Source organism: Mobula birostris, chromosome 18, assembly GCF_030028105.1.
Source record: "Mobula birostris isolate sMobBir1 chromosome 18, sMobBir1.hap1, whole genome shotgun sequence".
Classification (NCBI taxonomy): domain Eukaryota; kingdom Metazoa; phylum Chordata; class Chondrichthyes; order Myliobatiformes; family Myliobatidae; genus Mobula; species Mobula birostris.
Window position 1 is genome coordinate 17913912 of NC_092387.1, and position 21706 is coordinate 17935617.

At 39.8% G+C, this 21706-nt stretch overlaps 1 protein-coding gene across 4 annotated transcripts in view; it reads left to right on the top strand.

The window, feature by feature from the left end:
- The window catches only part of sin3aa (SIN3 transcription regulator family member Aa), a 143307-nt gene extending 122665 nt beyond the window's left edge, over positions 1-20642 (top strand). For all 4 annotated transcript variants that reach the window (XM_072282287.1, XM_072282290.1, XM_072282289.1 and 1 more), the window contains 6 exons: positions 877-1050; positions 5065-5157; positions 13721-13815; positions 16595-16802; positions 17291-19578; positions 19917-20642. In XM_072282287.1, the coding sequence (XP_072138388.1) occupies positions 877-1050; positions 5065-5157; positions 13721-13815; positions 16595-16802; positions 17291-17521 (801 nt within the window). In that variant the 3' untranslated portion in view covers positions 17522-19578; positions 19917-20642. The remainder of the gene's footprint in view (positions 1-876; positions 1051-5064; positions 5158-13720; positions 13816-16594; positions 16803-17290; positions 19579-19916) is intronic.
- Positions 20643-21706: the final 1064 nt, after the last annotated feature.

A 21706-nucleotide genomic window follows, 5' to 3' on the forward strand; every position in this document is an offset into this window, starting at 1 on the left:
TAGCAATGAGTGCCTAAGACATTTTCACAGTACTGTAGTAATTTTATGTATTGCATTGTATTGCTGCTGCAAAAAAATAACAAATTTCATGACATGTGAGTGATGATAAACCTGATTCTGATATAGTTCTCTATTGTGGACTGAGTGGGAAGGGGCTAGGGAGAGGGGATTCATGGTTGGGAAGAAGGGAATAGAGAGAGGCGGAGTGGGAAGCACCAGAGAGACCATCTATAGTGATCAATAAACTAATTGTCTGCAATCAAATCACTTTGCCTGGTGTCTCAGGGCTAGGTGTGTCTGCACCTGTGCCACCCCCACCCCTGGCACTCCTTCTCTGCCGGCTGTCCAACTCCCTTCCCACAGCGTTCTAGCCTCGCCATTCCCAACATCTTTTGCTCCCACCAGATTTATAAACTCATTCTCCACTCCACATTGATAAATACAGTTTTGTGCAAATGTCTTAGGCATATATATATGTGTGTGTGCGCGCGTGCGCGCCTAAGACTTTTACACAGTACTGTATACTCTTCCTCTCATTTACAAGTTGATCTGTCTAGCACTGGAAGGTTGTGAGCAGACTGCCTTCCTGCTTTATTTTTACTGGCTTGTGCTTGGATCTTCCCTAACAATAGCCTCACTGCGTTTAGCAGTTTTCAGTGGGAAGGTCCAAGTATAAACAGTTGAACCATCCTTAGTGTTTGGACTGAGGTTTCATTGTGTCTCTTTACAAACAATTGCTTAGGTTGATGCATTGAAATAGGCACTCTAGGATAGTTTCCCAACTAGCCGTTGAATTTCCAAAGCAGTTTCAAATGTAGAAACTTGTTTGAGTCACAAACCTATTCCTTGCTTCTTTTTTGTTTTTGCTCTTTATAGCTGCAACACATTGTGAGTGATGAAATCTGTATACAGGTGACTGACCTATATCTAACGGAGAGTGGTAACTGTGCCACTGGGGGGCCCTTGGCAACCACTTCCTCCCGAACTGCTATAGAAAGCAATTACCAGCGCAAGGCTGAACAGCTCATGTCAGATGAGAACTGTTTCAAGGTAAGTGTTGAGATGCTGATCCCTCTCTGACGACTGATCCACCACTTTAAAATTACCTTTCGGGAGGCGTGACTAGAAATGAAGAGAGTAGCATCTGAATGGATATGGATTCACAATTTGGAAAGCTCCCCACTTCCTTGACATAATTTTGTCAGCTAGATCTCGGTATTAAAATTTTATTGAAACTGCTTGGTTAGAGGCATGGTGAATTCTGAAATATTAGACTTAGCAATATTGCTGGGGTTCAAAACTATTGCTGAAACCAGTGTGTTGTGATGTGTCTCAAAACCACCTGGGCCAAATTGAATTCGTTAGCTGGGTGGTATGAGAGTGTGGGAGGTAGCTGAGCTGGATTATCCACTTAACAATTCTGCTGGATCTTCAACTTTGTAATAAAAACAGAAGATGATGGAAAGGTGCTATGCAAGAGGCTGAAAGAACTCAGCACGGCTATAGAGGGAAATGACCAGCCGACGTTTTAGGTGTCCTTCATCTGGACTGGAAGATAGACCAAGATAGCCAGATGGGTGGAAGGCATGGAGTTTGAGTTGGCAAGTGATGGATGGATCCAGTTAGGGGGAGGGAGTTGAAATACTGACAGATATTTGGAGGTGCTTGGTGGAGGTCACAAAGGGCTGAAGATAATGGAAGGTGAAAAGGAATCAAATGAGGGAGGTGGAAAGAGCATAAAGGAACAGTATGGAGGGGGGATTGCAGTGGAAGGGAGAGGAGGGGTGGAACTAGTGGGAGGAATGTGTGTGTGATGAGCAGATGTCACCCAAGCAAAAGATGCTATGAAGCGAGTGGACACGCTAGATGTCATCGAATAAAATTCCAGGGGTTCTAGGCTGGCTCTCGCTGCTTGGAAGGATGCAGGATATTTAGACCAGTTGTCTGCCATCAGTAATAGGAAGATGCTGGAATCTACAATTGAGGACACGCTAATAGTAAGATTAAATAGGATTGGAAAATAATCCCACAGATTTATGAAAAAACATATTTGACAAATTATTCGGTCTTTTCTGAAGTTGTACTTGCAGAATCAATGTGAGGGAAACCAGTGGATCTGATAAATTTGGATTTTCAAAGGGTCTTCAGTGAGTTTTCACACAAGAGTTGATTAAGTCAGACTACAGCACATGGGATTGGATATTATATATGGGTGCAGAGTGAGGATTAGTTAATGGACAGAAAAACAGAGAGTAGGACTTACATGGGTTATTTTTGGGTTGGAAGGCTATGACGTATTTGTGGAAGGTCTGATGCTGAGTTTCTACACAACCTATAATCAGTGATGTGAATAAATGGACCAGGTGTAATATATTCAATTTGCTCGTGATAAAATAATGGGTGATCGTGTGGGTAGTGGAGTGGATACAGATAGACTTCATGGAAATAGTGATAGATTAAGTGAATGGGCAAGGAATGGCAGAATGCTATAGTAAACAAAATTTCATGTACTTAGCGAAAGAAAAACAGAAGCTGAGTATCTTTTGAAAGATTGGACGTATTGTGTTCATTGGGTCTTGGATGTCTGTATATATGAATCACAGAAAGTTAACGTAGTTACAGCAAGCAATTAGGAGATTGAGTGTTTTGTTAGTTATTAATGAAAAACAAAAATAAAGGTGTTTTGCTTCAATTTTGTCAAGTCCTTAAGTGACAGCATCTACAGTGCTATGTATAGGTACGATCTCCCTAGTAATGAGAAGATGCAATTGTGATAGAAAGTGCAGTAAAGATTCACCAGATCTACTTTAGAGATGATGGATCTGTTGAACAAGGAGACATTAAGTAGGAAGACTAATACTTTTATGATTTTAAAAGAATGAGGGGTGAAACATACATTACCTAAAAAAAATGTATTCACCCCCCCCCCCCAAGGGTGTTCTTGTTTTATTGTTTTACAACATTGAATCACAGTGGATTTAATTTGGCTTTTTTGACACTGATCAACAGGAAAAGACTGTTTTGTGTCAAAGTGAAAACAGATCTCTACAAAGTGGTCTAAATTACAAATATAAAACACAAAATAATTGATTGCATAAGTATACTGCAGTCAATATTTAGTAGATGCACCTTTGGTAGCAATTACAGCCTTGAGTCTGAGTGGATAATTTCTGTCAGATTGCACGGGGATCATGAGTGAACAGACCTTTTCAAGTCCAGCCACAAATTCTCAATTGGATTGAGGTCTAGACTCTGACTTGGCCACTCCAGGACATTAACCTTGTTGTTTTTAAGCCATTTCTGTGTAGCTTTGGCTTTGAGCTTGGGGTCATTGTCTTGCTGAAAAACAAATCTCCCAAGTCGCAGATCTCTTGCAGACTACATCAGGTTTTCCTCCAGGTTTTCCCTGTATATTGCTGCATTCATTTTACCCTCTACCTTCACAAGCCTTCCAGGGCACGCTGCAGTGAAGCATCCCCACAGCATGATGCAGCCACCACCATGCTTCACAATAGGGATGGTGTGTTTTTTGATAAAGTGCGGCATTTGGCTTATGCCAAACATAGCATTTAGTCTGATGACCAAAAAGCTCAATTTTGGTTTCATCACACCATAGAACCTTCTTCCAGCTGACTTCAGAGTCTCCCACATGCCTTCTGGCACACTCTAGCCGAGATTTCAGTGAGTCTTTTTTTCAACAGTGGCTTTCTCTCTGCCACTTTCCCATAAAGCTGCGTTTGGTGAAACACCCGGGCAATAGTTGTTGTATGCACAGTCTCTCCCATCTCAGAAGCTTGTAACTTCTCCAGATAGGTCTCTTGGTGCCTCTCTCACTAGTCCCCTTCTCGAACGGTCATTCAGTTTCAGAGGAAGGTCTGCTGTAAGCAGATAAACAGCTGTGCCGTACTATTTCCATTTCTTGATGATTGACTGAACTGTACTCCAAGGGATATTAAGTGACTTGGAAATTTTCTAGTCTCCATCTCCTGATTTGTGCTTTTTAATAACTTTTTTGTGGAGTTGTTTGGAGTGTTCTTTTGTCTTCATGGTGTAGTATTTGCCAGGATATTGGCTCACCAGCAGTTGGACCTTCCATATACAGGTGTATTTTTACTACAATCAGTTGAAAGGCTTTGACTGCGCACAGGTCTCCAAAAACAGATTATGTGACTTCTAAAACCAGTTGGCCGCACCAGTGATGATTTGGGGGGTGAATACTTATGTAATCAATTATTTTGTTTTTTATGTTTGTAATTAATTTAAATCACTTTGCAGAGATCTGTTATCACTTTTACACAAAAGTCTTTTTCTGCTGATCAGTGTCAAAAAAGCCAAATTAAATCCACTGTGATTCAATGTTGTAAAATAATAAAACATGAAAATTTCTGGGGGGGGGGGGGAGTGAATACTTTCTTATAGGCACTGTACAAAATTAGAAGACTTGACAGGATAGATGCCGGGATGATGTTTTAGCTGCTGGGCTCTCTGTAATTCTAAAGTAAGGAGTTTGTCTTTCAGGACAAGATGGAAAGGAAATATTTTTCACAGCCATTTTGTGTAGTGAATTCTCATTTAGGACTATGGCACCTCAGTCATTAGGTATATTCAGGACAAAGGCTTTATGGATGTTAAGAATCAAGAGCTGCAGGGTTAGGACTGTAAGTCGTGCTGAGGTAAATCATCAACCATGGTCTTATTACATGGTAGAGCAGTTGATACCTTCTTCTATTTCTTGTATTCTGATATGTTAGTTAATTTGTACAGATATTTGTTGTCCTATTGAAGTTTACTTTTTCCTCGCTTAGTAATTTTTTTTTCCCTTTAATATTTACTCCCTTCAATTTCACAATACATTTTAAGGAAAAGTGTCCTTCTAATACAGTATAGTTTGTGGATGAGACAATGTATTGGGGAACAAGGAAGAGACTTATGTATATTCCTATTATTATGATAAGCAATAAACCTTTGTGAGAAATGTTTTGTAAGATGCAATATATTACTGTAAATCCAGAAATTCTGTCTACTCAAACCATTCCAATTCTCTTTTCATCCTTTTGCTCCCAGCTTACTTTCATACACAGCCGAGAACAAGTGTCTTTGACCATTGACCTGCTAGACACTGAAGAGGAAAACTCAGATGATCCTGTGGAAGCAGAGGTACGTATAACACGTTGACATTAAGAATGAATGATATGGAGTCATTCAAGATTGCGATATTTACCTGTATTATTTTATTTTGCCAATAAGACATTGAAAAATCTCAAAGATTCTTTTTAAGTACCATATATAAATAAAATTTGTATTCCTCCTCCCCCCTGCCCTTTTGCACACACAATATTGTACACATAGAAGAAAGGGGAATGCATATTTGCTCTGCTTCCTACCTTGAGATTTTCCAACTGTTAGTGCGTTTTTCCATATTCCAACATTTGCATTCTCTTGTGTCTCCATTTGGCTATGGGAGAATGAGTTATGAACATCCAAGCTGCAGGTCAATTCCTGATCAAATTTGTCCAGAAAACAGTAAAACCTCAATCAGAAAAAAACTGCAGGTGCTGGAAATCTGCAACAAAAACAAGCTGGAAACACTCAGTGGTCAGGCAATTCTATAGTAAAAGAAAAGGATTTAATACTCCACATCAACCCTTCATCAGAACAGTTATTAAAGGTCTGCTATGTGACATATAATTTTTTCTTTCCAAAAGTACTGCCTGTTATTTTCCCCCCAGCAATTTCAATTTTTTTTTATTTTCAGTAAAGCTTATGTGTTTGTAGAAACAAAATTAAGTACTTGGGGAATACCAAAAAGCTAATTATTTTTGTTCTTGTGATTGAGGATTTTCTGTCTCTTTGTCCATTACGTTTGAATACAATTACTTCAGTAATTGTGTTGTACTTAGATACCGTTAACAGTATGGCTGGTTGGATTTTGCTTTGTGCTAGTGTTGGTTAACGGAGAAGCCTTGACAAATGCTTTTTAGATATTGTTTTCCCAAGTTTACTTCTATTTTTTTCACTTCTTATCCCTTCTATTGAAGTATAATTTGCACAGGAACTCGTGGAGTCATAGAAATGAGCCCTTCAGCCCACTACTGTCATCAGATTATCCAGTACCTATCTATATTAACACCATACCAGCATTTGCTGGATATCCTACTAAGCCTTGGTGGTTCAGATTCTCATCCAGCTGTTTCTTAAACGTTGTGGGAATCCATGCTTCCACCACCTTTTCAGACAGTGCACACCAGACTGCAGCCACTCGTCTGTTAGATAAGCAACGTAAGCAGCTGATCTTCACTGGGGTAGATAACTGTTTCATTCAATGTAAAACTTTGGAGAACTGCATTGCATGGTAACGTGGAGACATGAAATCATGGATGCTCATTTTACTCCATTTGTTGCTGTATTGCATGGTAAATTGTGAGTGTGCAAATGGATTGGAACCAATCCATGGGACAAATGGAAATATGATCACCCTAAGTCATCTCCACTCCTGAACCAAGGCCACTCCAACTTCAGTATCTGAGCTGCAGCGTGCACGCGGTGTTTGAATGCGTTTGCATTTAGATCCCAAGCTCCAACTCTATGAATGATTCACTGGGGCATGGCAGAAAATGAGCCTTACATTCAACATCCTAAAAACTCCTCTACCAAACTCTCTCTGTTCTGCAACAAATCTCTCTCCAATGAAACTCTGGAAAGTAGGATTATTTCTGTTAATTGAGGAGCCACTTTTCAGCAAAAGGAAGTGTCAGTGGTAAAATTTTTCATTGCACCAGCCTCTGCACTAGCTTTTGGCTGTCTGAGGAAAGGGATGATTTGAAGTTCAAGGCCTCAAGCCTGGCACAGGACTTGTGATCTACTTCTTTTATGGAGAAAACAACATTTGATTCATTGATGGAGCAGTTAAGAGGAGTCAACCGAGGATGCTTCCTTGAAAAACAGCAGAAAATTTCAGATGCATCTATTAGCAACATAGAGATAAGGTTTGTACTATATACAGCAGGCATCTCCAACCACTAAGGAGATTCCACCACTGCTTCATTTTATCTCCTCAAAATTCACCAAATGGATTGGTAGGAATGAACCAGCATCAGTGTCCTCATTCATGCTAATGTGGTTGTACATACACTCAGCTAACTCAGTTGGGCAGGCTACGTTGTTGGAACATAAGGAGTCGGAATATGAGCTCGCCATCTGGCCCGTCAATAAGATCATGACTGGTTTGCCTGTGGACCCAGCTCTGACTGCCTGCCTTTTCCCCATAATCCTTAATTCCCCTGCTAGCAAAAATCTATCTGAGTGTGTCTTAAATATATTTAATAAGGTAGCCTCTACTTTTTCTCTGGACAGAGAATTCCACAGATTCACTTTTCTCTGGGAAAAGCATTTTTCCCTCATTTATACTTGATATCCAACTTCCATGGCACACACTTAATTCCAAGTTCTGTCGTATAACTGGTTACTGACTGGACTGAAGAAATTGTGTGAGAAGATCCAAAACTACCTTGAAATATAACAAAACAACTCCATTGACTTGTGGAAAGCCCTAGTCAATGTTCACTCAAAGGAAAAAGGGACATTTGGATTAGTGCTGAGAGCTTTGAAGCCATGCATCAGGTACACTGAGGTCCAAGGTAAATGACCAAAAGGAGTGCACTACCTCCTGAGTATCCCAGATAGCCTTGCTACTCCCTGGCCCTATACTCATCTCTGGAGTATTCTCAACACTGGTGCTCCACAAGGTTGCATCCTCAGCCCCCTACTCTACTTGCTGATAGTGTGCAACACACATCGAAGTTGCTGGTGAACGCAGCAGGCCAGGCAGCATCTCTAGGAAGAGGTACAGTCGACGTTTCAGGCCGAGACCCTTCATCAGGACAGAATTCCTGTTGTTTGCTGATAGTGTGGTGAGATTCTGCTCTGGCTTCATGTACACATTTGCAGATGATACCACCGTAGTGGACCATATCTCAAATAATGATAGGTCGGAATACAGGAAGAAGATAGAGAGCTTTAGTAAAATGGTTTTGTGATAACAGCTGTTCCTTCAAAGTCAGCAAAACAAAAGTGCTGGTTGTTGATTTCAGGAAGGTTATGGAGGGGAAGGGGTTGGTGCACGTGCACCTGTCTACATCAATGGTACTTGGGTTGAGAGCTTTGAGAGTTTCAAGTTCTTTGGAGTGAACATCATTAGTAGCCTATCCTGGTCCAGCTGAGAAAGCTCATCAGGAGTCTAAAATTTGGCATATCCTGTTGACCCTTACCAGTTTTTATTGATGCACCATTTCTATGGATCCTCTATGGATGCATCATGGCTTGGTATGGCAACTGTTGTGTTTGTGACTGCAAGAAACTGCAGAGAGTTGAGGATACAGCTCAACATATCACGGAAAACAGCCTGCCTTGGACTTTGTCTGTATTTCTTCCTGCCTTGGTAAAGCTGCCAGGATAATCTAAGACACCATCCAACCCAGACATTCATTCTTCTCCCCTCCTCCTATTAGACCTGAAAGCACATACCATCAGGCTCAAGAACAGCTCCTACTCCACTATTAAAAAACAGTGCATTAGTACAATAAGATAGATTTTAACCTCACAATCTAATTCATTAAGGTCTTGCACCTTATTGTCTACCTGCATCGCACTTCTTCTATAGCTGTTACTTTATTCTGCATTCTGTTACTGTTTTATCTGTTACTACCTCTATGCACTGCATGATGATTTGAGCTGTATGAACAGAATGCAAGGCAAGCTTTTCACTGTACCTCAGTGCATGTGACAATAATAAACCAGTTTCAATTCCACCAAGCACCTCCGGCCCTACATGTAGTGAAATCTGCAGGTCCCACATTGACTCCTCAACCACTTCAGAAATGAAGTGGAAACATCATCCTGAACTGAGATGCCTAAAAGGTAGTAGTATGATGCACATTTGCTATTTTAAAAACCCGCACTGGCCAAACTTCATTTTTTATAGCACCATTTGGCTCAATTTAACATTAAATTTCATGGCTGAATACTTATGGGCAATTGATGGACATTTAGTCAGGTTCCTGATGAGTATTGTAGATTTGGAGAAGTTTCTAGAGGTCAGGGGTGATTTTTTTTTATAACCACCAAATCAATATAGTTGTTACTGTAAAGGCTTTACTAGTGTTGACCTCTTTAGTGTCAATGGTGGAAGTTGTTGATGGTGATGCCATTGAAGATTATGGAAGTGTGATTGATTTTAGACACAGCTTGGAACAGGTCCACCATCTATTCAACCATGGCCTAATCACAAGACAGTTTTCAATAACCAATTAACCAACTAACTGGTATCTTTGGACTGTGGGAGGTAACCGGAGTCCCCGGGGAAAACCCACATTGGGAAGTGACCGGCCAATTCTTCGTGCTGCCTATTATTTGGCACTTTGATGGTATGAATGACATATGCTCCTTGTCAGCGAAAGCTGCAAACTACACAGATAGTAGCTTTAATCAAATGAACTCAAAATAGAGCTGACCATTGTGGAATCATAAGTGTACATCCTCATTTTTTTTATGGAGAAAACATAACTCGGATGATAGATGAAATGCTAAGAAAAATCAACCAAACACGTTCTCCTTGAGAATCAGCAGAAACCTCAGGATGCATTGACTGTCTTTGAACATGTCTACTTTTTTTGGTCAGGTGTAATTTCAGTGGTACTTGCCCAGAAGGCGGCAATGGCAAACCACTTCTATAGAAACATTTGCCAATAACAATCATGATTAAGACCATGATCGCCCACAACATACAACATGGCACATAATGAATGAATGAATGAAACTTGTTATTTAATGAGTTTTCCTTAAACTGTGCTTCTACAGAACCTGAGTTCTGTAAGGGGTTATTTGTGCCAGACTGTATGTCAAGGACTTCATTGTCAAAATGTTTTCGCCGGTAGTAAGCTCTTGTACTTGTTTTTCAATAAGGATTGTAACGTTTTGGTAGAACCAGAAGCTAACATTAATGGACCTGCTGTGGGTGAGTGCAATTTGCCTGAAGGCAATGTTGATTATTCCTTCTGTCACTTCTAATTGGAAGAGGCTGATGGGTACTAATTGAAGCAGGAAACAGTAGGTACAGTGAATCTGAGACACTCAGCAAGCTAGAAAGCAGCTACTTTCCAGATAACACACCAATAGGTAGTATTGTTGACAGTGAAGAAAGATATCAAAAAATACAGATCTTAATTGGCTGGGCCAAGGAATGGCTTAATTCAGATAAGTGTAAGGTGTTGTGTTTTGGAAAGCAAGATAGGACTTTCACAGTAAATGGCAGGACCCTGGAGAATGTTGTAGAACAGAGGGACCTTGGAATATAGGCACATGGAAATGATGGTGAAGGCTTTTGGCAGGCTGTCCTTTATCAGTCAGGGCACAGAATATAGATGTTGCAAGATTATGTTGCAGTTGTGTAAGATACAGGTGATGCTGCTCTTGGGCACCTTGCTATGGGAAAGATGTTTTAAACTGGAAAAAGTGCAAAAAAGATTTACAAGGGATGTTTTCAGGACTTGAGGGACTGAATTGTAAGGAGAGGTTGGACAAGGCTGGGACATTTTTTTACTTGAAGAAAGACTTGAAAGGTGATCTTACAGAGGTGACTAAAATCATGAGGGATATAGATAGAGTGAATGCAAGGTTTTTGAGAGTTTTTCCTATCACCTAAAAAATTATTCCCTCTAATCCTTGATACCTCAATCCTTTTGATTCCCTAACCATGGGTAAAATGGTTTAAGAAATTAAGAACTAGAGGGACACAGACAAAACACTGAGGAACTCAGCAGGTCAGACAACATCTAAGGAGAGGAATAAACAACTGATGTTTCAGGCCAAGACTTCATCAGGACTAGAGGGAATTGATTTTAAGGTGAAAGGGGAAAGATTTAATAGGAGCTTGAGGGGAAACTTTCTTTTACACACAGGGGATGGTCTGTGTTCTGACAATTATCAAAGTCACTCTGAGAGATACTGAAGCTGGTGATATATAGCACAACAAGCTGGCATTCTTAGAGACACATTGCTGTTAGAGTGTCACAAACTGAAAGTGTATCAAATTTTTATACCCTTAAGGTCAATGGTAACAGGTGATTCAATACAGTTTCACAGTGACATTGTTTACTTCAATATTTTGGGTTGCCATAATTTTCTTTGAATTGCAAAACCAACAGTGGGAGACACCGCTGAATGTTGAAATACTTTGGCTGAGATACTTACCTGAGTTTATTTACGAAAGTACAAATTACTTAAACCTATAGTTGATGCAGCACAATTAACACAACACCATTGTCTTAACATTTGACTATAAATATCTCATAGTTACCATTGGGCCAATTTAACTTCACTTTATTGCTTGCCATTTACAATAATAGCTGAAGACAGGTTCTTGTGTGAATTAATGTCTGCTGTACTCACATCATTCCAGAATACTCCCTAATAGTATGTACATGGGATGAGTTGTCAGAGGAAGTAGTTGAGGCAGGTCATACAGGTACATGGATAGGAAAAGCTTTGAAGGATATGGGCCAAACACAGGCAATTGGGATTATCTTGGATGGGCATTTTGGTCAGCGTGTTCCAGTTCAATGGAATGGCCCCTGTTTCTATGCTGTAAGATTCTATGATTCTAAACTCTGAAGTCAATACATCAGCTCAATGACTCTTCAACAGGTATTTGGCCAAATAGGCATAACTTATTTTTTGTAAATATGCTGTACAATTGAAGTCTTTCACATTGTTGAGTAAAGATGTCTGTATGTTGGCTATTTAGAAACAACTTGGTGTGCCTCATCAACAACATAGGTTTTTGTCTTGGTTCTGGCCTATGCTCTTAAATGTTTCTCAGGGTTATACAGAAAAAGCTGAATCTGTGATAATGGCCACCATTAGATGAAGGAAGGAAGGAACATCGACTCAGACCATAAGAGGCCTGCGTCGGGCATTTTCATGCCTTACAAGGCGCAGATTGGAAGTCTGTGTGGGGTGCCACTCCTCGCACAGACACTAGAGCAATGTATGGTTAAGTGCCTTGCTCAAGGACACAAACACGCTGCCACAGCTGAGGTTCGAACTAGCAACCTTCAGATCACTAGACGAACACCTTAACCACTTGGCCACGTACCCAACACAATTAGATGAGGCTTTGTAGAATTGTTCATTTATAAAATGTTAACAAGCACATAGTTTTTGCATTGATGTAGGTAGCGTCTGAAGGATAGTTGTCCATGGTGTTTCTTGTTGATAATTACCAAGTGGTCAAGTTGTTGTCAATTGTAAGGCACCTTGGCTCTGCCAATGGCCTACACCTTTCCTATTTGGTATACTTTACTCAGTATCTTATTCCATGCTCCTTGCACACTTGTAATGCTTTATGAATTGAATCAGAATTGGTCGTCTATTTGATGACTACTGAGATGAGGATTCTGTTGGGCTATGAGACCACAGATTGGGGTGGTTGACAATTCTCTTATTGATAGCTTGCAGAATCCCATGAATGGTTATGCTTTGTTTTGCTAGACCTTTCCTTAGCAATTATTTACAACTGTGTGGTTCTTCAGTTGCACATTAGCCAGCCTGGTAGGTATATTAAAATGAAAGTCAATTTTATAATACAGAAATTGGTACTGGGTTGTAAATGACAGAAATCAGCGGTAGCAGAACACTGCATTTGCAATGGCCATAGGATTAATGTCGACAGCACAAAACTATTGTGTCGCGCCAATGGTTTTCGGGACCGCCTGGTAAAGGAAGCCATAGAGGAAAAGAATTTTAACAAAGACGAAGGTCTCACTCTAAGTTAGAACTGGAATTTGATTATAAACAAGGTGGGAAAATAGAAATCTGATTGGACGAGGACTAACCAATCAGGAGGGACAGACTATGGGGGTATAAATACCACTGGATTAGACATGCCCAGGCATCATCCCTGATAAAGATGTCAGAGTTTGACATCGAACGTCAGTTATAATTGATACCTGCACCCAGTTGGAAGCCTGAGAAAAGTTAATTTGATAGATATTTCGTTTAGTTAGATACTGTTTTGGTTTGTTGCTGTGTGGTTACGCAGTTAGTGCAACACTGTTACAGCATCAGCGACTTGGTTTCAATTCTGAATCTGTCCATAAGGAATATGTATGTTCTCTCTCTGTGACTACTTAGGTTTCCTCAGGGTGCTCCAGTGTCCTCCCTCAATCCAAGGCCATACAGTACAGGTTAGGGTTAGTAAGTTTGTGGGCATGCTATATTGGCGCTAGAAGCATGGTGACACTTGCAAGCAGCCCCCAGCACATCCTCAGACTGTGTTGGTCATCACACAAATGACACATTTCACTGTATGTTTCGATGTACATGTGACAAAGCTAATCTTTAACTTCACCATAGTGTAATTTAGACTCAACATCTGTTTTCAAGCACTGTGTAAGGTATCATCTTGGTAGAACAGAAGCTCAAAGTATCAAGGTGACTCAGCAGCAATGGGAAAAATCTTGTCATGAGATGAAATTTTACTTTAATCAGGAACAGTATACCTCAAATAATTCCCCCCCCCCATTGCCTATCAAAGTAGGAAGGAATTTATAAGAATATGTGGAATTTAAACTTCAACTTGGGTAGAAAATAAGTTATTAATAATCTGTCCACCTATGTTGACTGATTGACTGATAATTTTTGAATAACATCTATGTATCTGCAGCGCTGGTCAGACTTTTTGGATCGTTATATGAATTCAGATTCTACCTCTCCTGAACTACGGGAACATCTAGCACAGAAACCTGTGTTCCTGCCAAGGTAAGGTTTTGGTGCATTGTAGATTAAGTACTAACATAGTTAGTGAACTTTGGGTTTATGTTTTCTCTATTAAGAGACAGAGTTTGGAAATTTGAAGGGTAGGAGGAGGGCACAATTTTTCCTTCTCCTACTGATTATTTGTGCCTTGTCCACACACCTCCGTTTGTATGCAACTCTTAAATTCTTCATCTTCCTGTACCTATTCAGTTCCCTTCTACCATTTTTTTAAGATATTATTTCATATGGCAGTTTTGGAATGGGGAAAAAGTTCTCTTAATTTTTACTGGTGGCAAGGAGAATAGTCTTACCTATTCTAACCTCTCCTCATTTAATGTTTCTCATACCTGCTGAATCCCAGTATTTTTAGGACCATTGCATCTTTTCAAGGGGATTTAAAAAAAATTGATTCTGGTAATCTTGCAACTGGTGTCAGAGCAAAGTGGTAGATAAACAAGTAGAAACTGATCAGGGGAGTCCATTTGGATTTGTGAACAGGGGTTGTGTAGTTAATCTAGCTGCATTGTCTTAAGGATACTAACAAGGTAGAGATGGTGTGCCTGTGCATTTGATGAAATAAAGTAAGAGCATTTTGTTCAAGAGCTTGCTAGAAAACATGAATGGATGCAATCAGAGGCACCCCTAGGTTGTTGCAACAGGTGACAAGAATCAGAAAAAAAAGTCATTTATGCTGATAAGTTCTGTTTCTGGGAATCTACTGAAGCTTTGGCCTTTAGGTAATTTAACAACAGATGAGGAAATTATGAGTTGTATGTCTCACATTTTTGAATGCTATTAAGATGAACTGTAAATAGACAGACTGGAGCAATTCTCAAATGGGTCACAAAGAGATTGATTTGGAAGTGTGAAATGGTGACCTTTAAAATCAAGAACTACAGGGGAACAAAGGGATTTTGATATTCTTGTACAGAAATTAACTGTTTTGTACCTTTCCACTTACCTCACATAATGTAATTTCAACTCCAGGTTTAGCAAAGATTAAATTATTTGGATAGATAGTCTAAACTTGCTGAGTAATCCTTTGATTGTCTAATTGAAATTATTAACATGGATAATTGTATTTCTGGAGTAGATAAAAGTAAGTTATTTCCTCTGTTAGAGAAATGTAGAATAACATAACCCATTGTAAATTTAGAACTGACAAACGTAGGAATGAACTTTAAAAAATATATTGAAGAGTAATGGAGAAGTCTCTCCCACAAAAGAATGGAATTTTCAATGAGGTCTTTTTCATAGTTGAGTGAAGATTTGTGAATGGAGTTGAGGTGCAAATCGGTCACAGTCTAATTGATTGGTAGTGTCGACTGAATGACCTACTGTTCAATTGAGGGAAACATAACTGAAAAGCAAAAATAAAGATAAATGAGAAGAAATTATAGGCTGCTTTTGAGCATGCTGTGTTGGTGCCTGAGTGTGTGCCAACACTTGCAGGCTGTGTTGGTTGTTAACACAAATAGCACATGTCATTGTGTTTCAATGTATGATGCATAAGTTAATATAAATCTGAAAAGTTTTACTAGATTTTCAGTCAATTAACTGCAATGGCTTGCACACATGTACGTTTGAAATGTTAAATAAATTATTTTCAATGGGGCTATTGCCCCATGGTATTAGCATGGAAAGAGAAAATCCTTCTGAGGTAGCCATGTCGGCTTTCTTCTACTTCCAGTTCATCACAGATCTCTTAATTCATCATTCTTTATTTTCAGAATCAGATTTATTATCACTGACTTAAATGTCAAGAAATTTGTTATTTTCTGGCAGCAGTACAGTCCTAAAACATAAAACTACAAAAATAAATAGTACAGGAATAACGAAGTAGTGTTCACGAGTTCATGGGCCAGTCAGAAATCTGATGGCAGAAGGGGGGAGAAGCTCTTTCTGAGTCGTTGAGCACATGTCTTCCGGATCCTATACCTCCTCCCCTTTGGCAGTATTGGAGAAGAGGGCATGTCCCGGATGGTGAGGATCCTCTGTGATGGGTTCCAACTTCCTGAGGTACCGCCTCTTGAAGATGCCCTTAATGATGGGGAAGATGTGCACGTGCTGGAGCTGAGTGAGTCTGCTGCAATCTGCATCTTCTTGCAGTTCTGTGCATTAGACCCTCCGTGTAAGATTGTGATGCAACCAGTCACAATGCAATCCCCTGTAAAAAAAAAACTCTAGAAATCTGAAAGAGCTTTATATGCACACCTTGCACACATCACTTGATCAACCTTTTATTGTGTCCTTTCAATTAGTCTTTCCTCTACCACTTCTCCCAAATATCCCAATAATTATTGTCGTGGATAATGCCCATGAATGAAACCGTATAAGGACATGATTCTCTATTTAATGAAGCCCTGTTACTTACAGAATCAAATATCTTTTCAATTATTTTCCTCAATCAGCAGTAAATTGTAAGACAAATCAAATACTGAACAATGTTGATAAATGGCCACCATCATTATCAATGAACAAGAAGGCAAGAACTTAAGAATGAGGATTCAGACTTCTCACCTGGAAAATGTGAAAGGTCTAAGCAGAGTTAAAGTACTCTTCAAGAATCATTCCCTACCAAAATATGAAATTATTGACCTTAACTAAAACTGAGAAATGTTTTTAGGAGGATAGAGTTAGAGATTATTGAGGGGAATATATTAAAAAAAAGTTTGTGCCTGATTTACCTGATGTTTCCTATAGATTTCTGCTCTTGCAGTATTTTTGTATTTAATTGCCGTTATCTAAAAGACAAATCCATACATTGTGTTTTCTTTTTTAGGAATCTACGTCGAATTCGCAAGTGCCAACGGGGTCGGGAGCAACAAGAAAAAGAAGGGAAGGACTGCAGCAATAAGAAATCTATAGAGAATGCCGAGAATTACGATAAAGCACAGTGCAATTTTAAACTCAATTCATACAAGATGGTGTATGTCTTCAAATCAGAAGACTACATGTACAGAAGGACTGCACTGCTTCGGGCTCGTCAGGTTAGTATACTCTCTTTACAAACGCTTTAAAAATTGCATCTTATGAGGATACAAAAAGCATGATACTCCGGGTGTTTAGAATTTGGTGTATAAAAGGCCTAATGGAAATTCAGGGATAATGACCTTTTATCGGGTGCCTAATATTTTCTTACCATTGCCGCTGCTTGAATGTTCCTTCCTTGCTTCTGATGAGCATGTGGTAAGGTTCCCTGGGTTGGACATGACATAAAAAGTAGAAGTAAAAATAGGCTATTTGGCCCTTCACGCATTCTCTGCTTTTCCCATTCAAAATATGGGAAATGACAGGCCAAAGCTGTTTATTGGCCACTTGTTCACCCCCACCATCACCCAAGCAAAGTGCAGAAAAGCACCTTATTTTAATCATGGAAAATCTTGGCAAGTCTCATGAAACACTTTTCCTTGTGTGATTCTGTAAATTCAGTAAGTATTGTTGATGGCTCTTTTACGTTTTTTTCCCTTAAATTTAGTCTCATGAGCGAGTCAGCACACGGCTACATCAGCGGTTTCAGGCCTGGGTGGATAAATGGAGCAAGGAGCACGTGACTCGTGAAATGGCTGCCGAAACCAGCAAGTGGTTAATGGGCGAGGGATTGGAAGGCATGGTGCCTTGCACAACCACCTGTGAAAAAGAAACACTGCACTTCATGAAAATCAACAAATACAGGGTGAAATACAGTGCGTTATTCAAGGGGCCGTGACTAACTCACACAACGGGTCCTCCTCTTGTTCAGTGTGCCCATGTTGTGGCATCTTGTCCAATGCCATACACCAGCTCCTACAAAAAATTAAACACTGCTATCTTTTTGTAAATACTCTGTACATATTGTCAACAGACCTTTTTTAAAAGAAAGAGAAACAATCTGCATCAATGTGCTAGCATCACTTACTAGCTTATTGTGTATCATAGTATGAGGTGGCTTGAAGTTAGTTGATATGGAAAAATGAGGCACCATTATTAAAGTTTTTACCAAAGGGATTTCAGAGTAATTGTAGCTTTCTTTACATGTTTTTTTCTGTTAGTGAAAAAAATTATTTCTTCATGCACAGAACACTTGCATCATTAAGTGTTCCTGTGCAGCATGCCATTACATTGTGCATTTTGGCCTTTTTTTTGTTTTGAGTTTAATTCGTTTGCTCGTCTATAACAACTGGACCAAACTTCATGGCAGACGTTATTTGAACTGTCCCACCACTTCTTTCTTTTTGGAAACATTGAACTCTGGGTCTCTGAGGGTAACTTACCTAAGACCTTTTTTAAAAAAAAAAATACCTGCCTTAGTCTTCCAAACACAATTTACTTCCTTTTGGAAGTCTGATAGACTGCTGGTTCCAGTTTTATACAGTATTTGACCCCATGGAATAGTAGTTTCAGGTATTAGAAGATGTTAATGAGCAAGTGGTTGACTAATTTTCTAATGTGACAGCTGACCAGTCAATTTTTCTTCATACTGTAGTGTCCAGATATTCTTTCCAGATGTTTGTCATTAATTAATAATTCAGTTGCAGTTGGCACAGTCCTAAGCTTTTGTGCTGCTTTTTTTTTTACAAATTACAGTGAAGGTGCTTTGGGCATTTTATTTTGAACATTTTTGAAGCATTTTGAGTGTAGTTTTTGATGCCTCTTACTAACACAGTTGATACTATTGGAAGACGATGAAACACATCAGGTGTTTTTTAAACATGTCTCAAAAAAAGAGCTAGTAGAAATTTGAAAGACTTTCTATGAGCCTTAAATCTGATTGGCTAAAACATTCACTGCTGTCTGTCGTATGTTGAAAGTGCTCTGTAATGTCTGAAACACATGACTGTTAATTATGATGCCTCTGCAAATCAGTTTTATACATTTAATAATAACTTTTCCCTCCCACAGCTCCTCCAACTTCTGACTTCATCTTATTTTAAGGTTATTTTTACTTGATAAAACAGGATTTTTTTTAAATTTTGAGATTTTTTTTGATGAGCAGCCATACATCTTGTGAGTTTCAATTTTTATAAGCAACTGTTCCAGAATATTTTGGAATTATTACTGCTCTCTCTCTCAATTAGCCGTGCAACTGAAAATTCTGTTATTGACAACAGCAAACTGGTAATTGGATGAAGTTGATCCATATAAGTAGATATGTCATTTTACAGATTTTTTGGTAAATCAGGTAAATTATTTTCTCCTGTCTTCTGTCCACTGATGTGGATTAACAGCTTTTGCTCCCCAAGACAAACCGAGTAGTGGTTTGGCAAGTATTAAAAGAGCCAATCTAATCAGGCAAGATTTGGCTAATGGCAGCTGTAAAATCCTATAATTAGTTTCTGCTCAACCACTCACCCGGGTGTCAATGTTAACCTCCAATTGTCCATTGAAAATGTTGCATCTGTTCAGATAGCCACTGTGCTCACTGACATTGTGGTCAGACAATGTCAGAGTTGATTTGTACAGTTTGCCCCAGCAACCTCTCTATTTTCACTTTGTAAAGTATAAGAGGCAGGGCTTTTAAGCCAGCTTGTACAATGCATATATATTGCTTTTTGTATTCTGTACTGTGATCTTTAGCCACCCACGTGTGATTTCTATACAGAAGTTGTACACTTGACTTGTAGTTCAGTATTTCCCATTAAAATATCGCCAGGGCTGAAATCTGGCTGTCTTGTGTGAAGTGTATTTTTTCTCTTGGATCTATTATTTCTAACTTTAAATATGTAATAAAAATAACTTTTTTATTGTAGATTGAAAGCATAAACCGATGTCCTCACTAGTCCAGAGGTAGGTTGTTTTTGTATTGCTTCCCTTTAAAAATCTAAAAATAAAACTTGTCACTTTTACATCTGGACAGAGATCAAGGACAATCCCTGTTTGCTTACAAATAGCTGATGTACACACATTGTAAAACATTGGGACTACGGATCTAAGTAAACATGGATTTAAGCTACGTCAGTTACCCCACTAAGTCAATGGTTTAAGTAAAAGACTAAAAGGTTTAGCGGGACAGCAGGATCAGAGTAGAAAGCTTTGATTTGATGCATTGTCCTTCAGCTTTGAAATCTCTATTCTTATTTTATGGTCAGATAATCACTCTTACTCTTTTTTTAATTTGTTTGCAGGCTGAGGGCATCACAGAAAGGCCGTTACTTAATTATTCATCGCAAATTCCCCTGGAGAGGGCAGTAGGGACTGGATTCTTGACTGAAGGGCTTCTGAATTTAGACCCAATGAAGGATATTTCCAAGTCGGGATACTGTGTGACTTAATAAAGTTATAGACACATCACCTGCTGACCTAGTCCTCTGTAATAGAAGTGCTAGGTTTGGGAGGGGGAGGGAATTGAAATTTTGGGATCTGGTTTGGCTTTTCCTTTGATTATGTTCACCTCTCGATTATTGGAGCTGCATTTGTTCTGTGGAAGGTGTTCAACCATGCTCTTTTGTGTCTCGTAGAGAAAGGAAGGGCTCTGTGAAGGTAGGAGCCGCACTGCAGATCACTCTATCACCTGGTAGTGATCACAGTATTTATATGACAGGATGCAGTCACATCTCATCAGTATGATCCCTGGAATGCTTATGGTGGAGAAAATGATGAAAGTAATTTTATTAAATGTTTTGGGGAGGTACTTAAATTCTCTTGGTGTTTGGAAATGGGCATTATCTAGCACTTAATTGACATGTATTGGCAGCCATTCTTGGATGTTGTCCAGGGGCTGTTGCATGCAGATATTGAGAGCTTCGAGATCTAAGGAAATACAAATGCAATTGTATGTTATATATTCATCACTGAACATCCATACCTGATGATGAAAGGATGTTGATGAAACAAGTGCTGAGATACTGCTGTGGTGTCGTCTTTGGAGTGAAGTGATTAGCCTCCAGCAATCAGAATCACCTTCCACTGTGCGAGGTGTTCCTCCATCTAATAAAGAGCTTCCTCTTTGATTCTCACTGACTTCAATTTTATTGAAACTGCTTGACACCATACACTGAATTAAATGCTGCTTTGATATCAGGGCCATCACTTTACCTAACCTCTAAATTTCAGACTTTGGCCCACAGAAGCTGACTAGCCCTGACAGAACTCAAACTCAACACAACGTAGGAATGTGCAGGCAGCCCACAAGTGTCACCACACATCCCAGCACCAATGTAGCATGCCCACAATGCTTGCAGAACAACACCGAACACAGCAAGCAACAAAACAAGCCCCTTTCCTCCATCCCGTCCACCCACACACATGGACAGCCCGGTAACTCCAAGACTGGGTCCAAGCCTTCAATTTCTGGACTATTGATTGATCTTTGATCATCAATATTGACCCCCAGACTAGATGGCAGAACCCTGAACAGAGATGGAATGGCTTAGTTTTTGCCCAACATAAGAAGTAGGGGTAGGTTGTTCAGCTTCCTGTGCTCGCTCCACCATTCAATAAAATTCTCTTTTCTTGTTTCACCATTCTCTTGTTCTGGATGCTGTTGAGGGGGATGACCTGACAGGGGACGCCCACGGTGACCGGGTCTCTGGCACTGAGCCTGGCGCTGTTGTGCAGGAGAGGGAGGGAGAAGAGAAATGCGGTAGTCGTGGGGGATTCCATAGTCAGGGGAACAGACAGGAGATTCTGTGAGCCTGACGGAGATACCGGCATGGTGTGATGCCTCCCAGGTGCCAGGGTACGGGATGTCTCGGATCAGGTCCTGAATATTCTAAAGGGGGAGGGTGAACAGCCAGTTGTCTTGGTACATGTTGGTACCAATGACATAAGAGAGATTTCCAGGAGTTAGGAAGAAAGCTGAGAAGCAGGACCTCCAGGGCAGTAATCTCGGGATTGCTACCTGTGCCACGTGCTAGCGAGGGCAAGAGTAGTCGGATCAGGCAGATGAATGCCTGGCTGAGAGACTGGTGTAAGG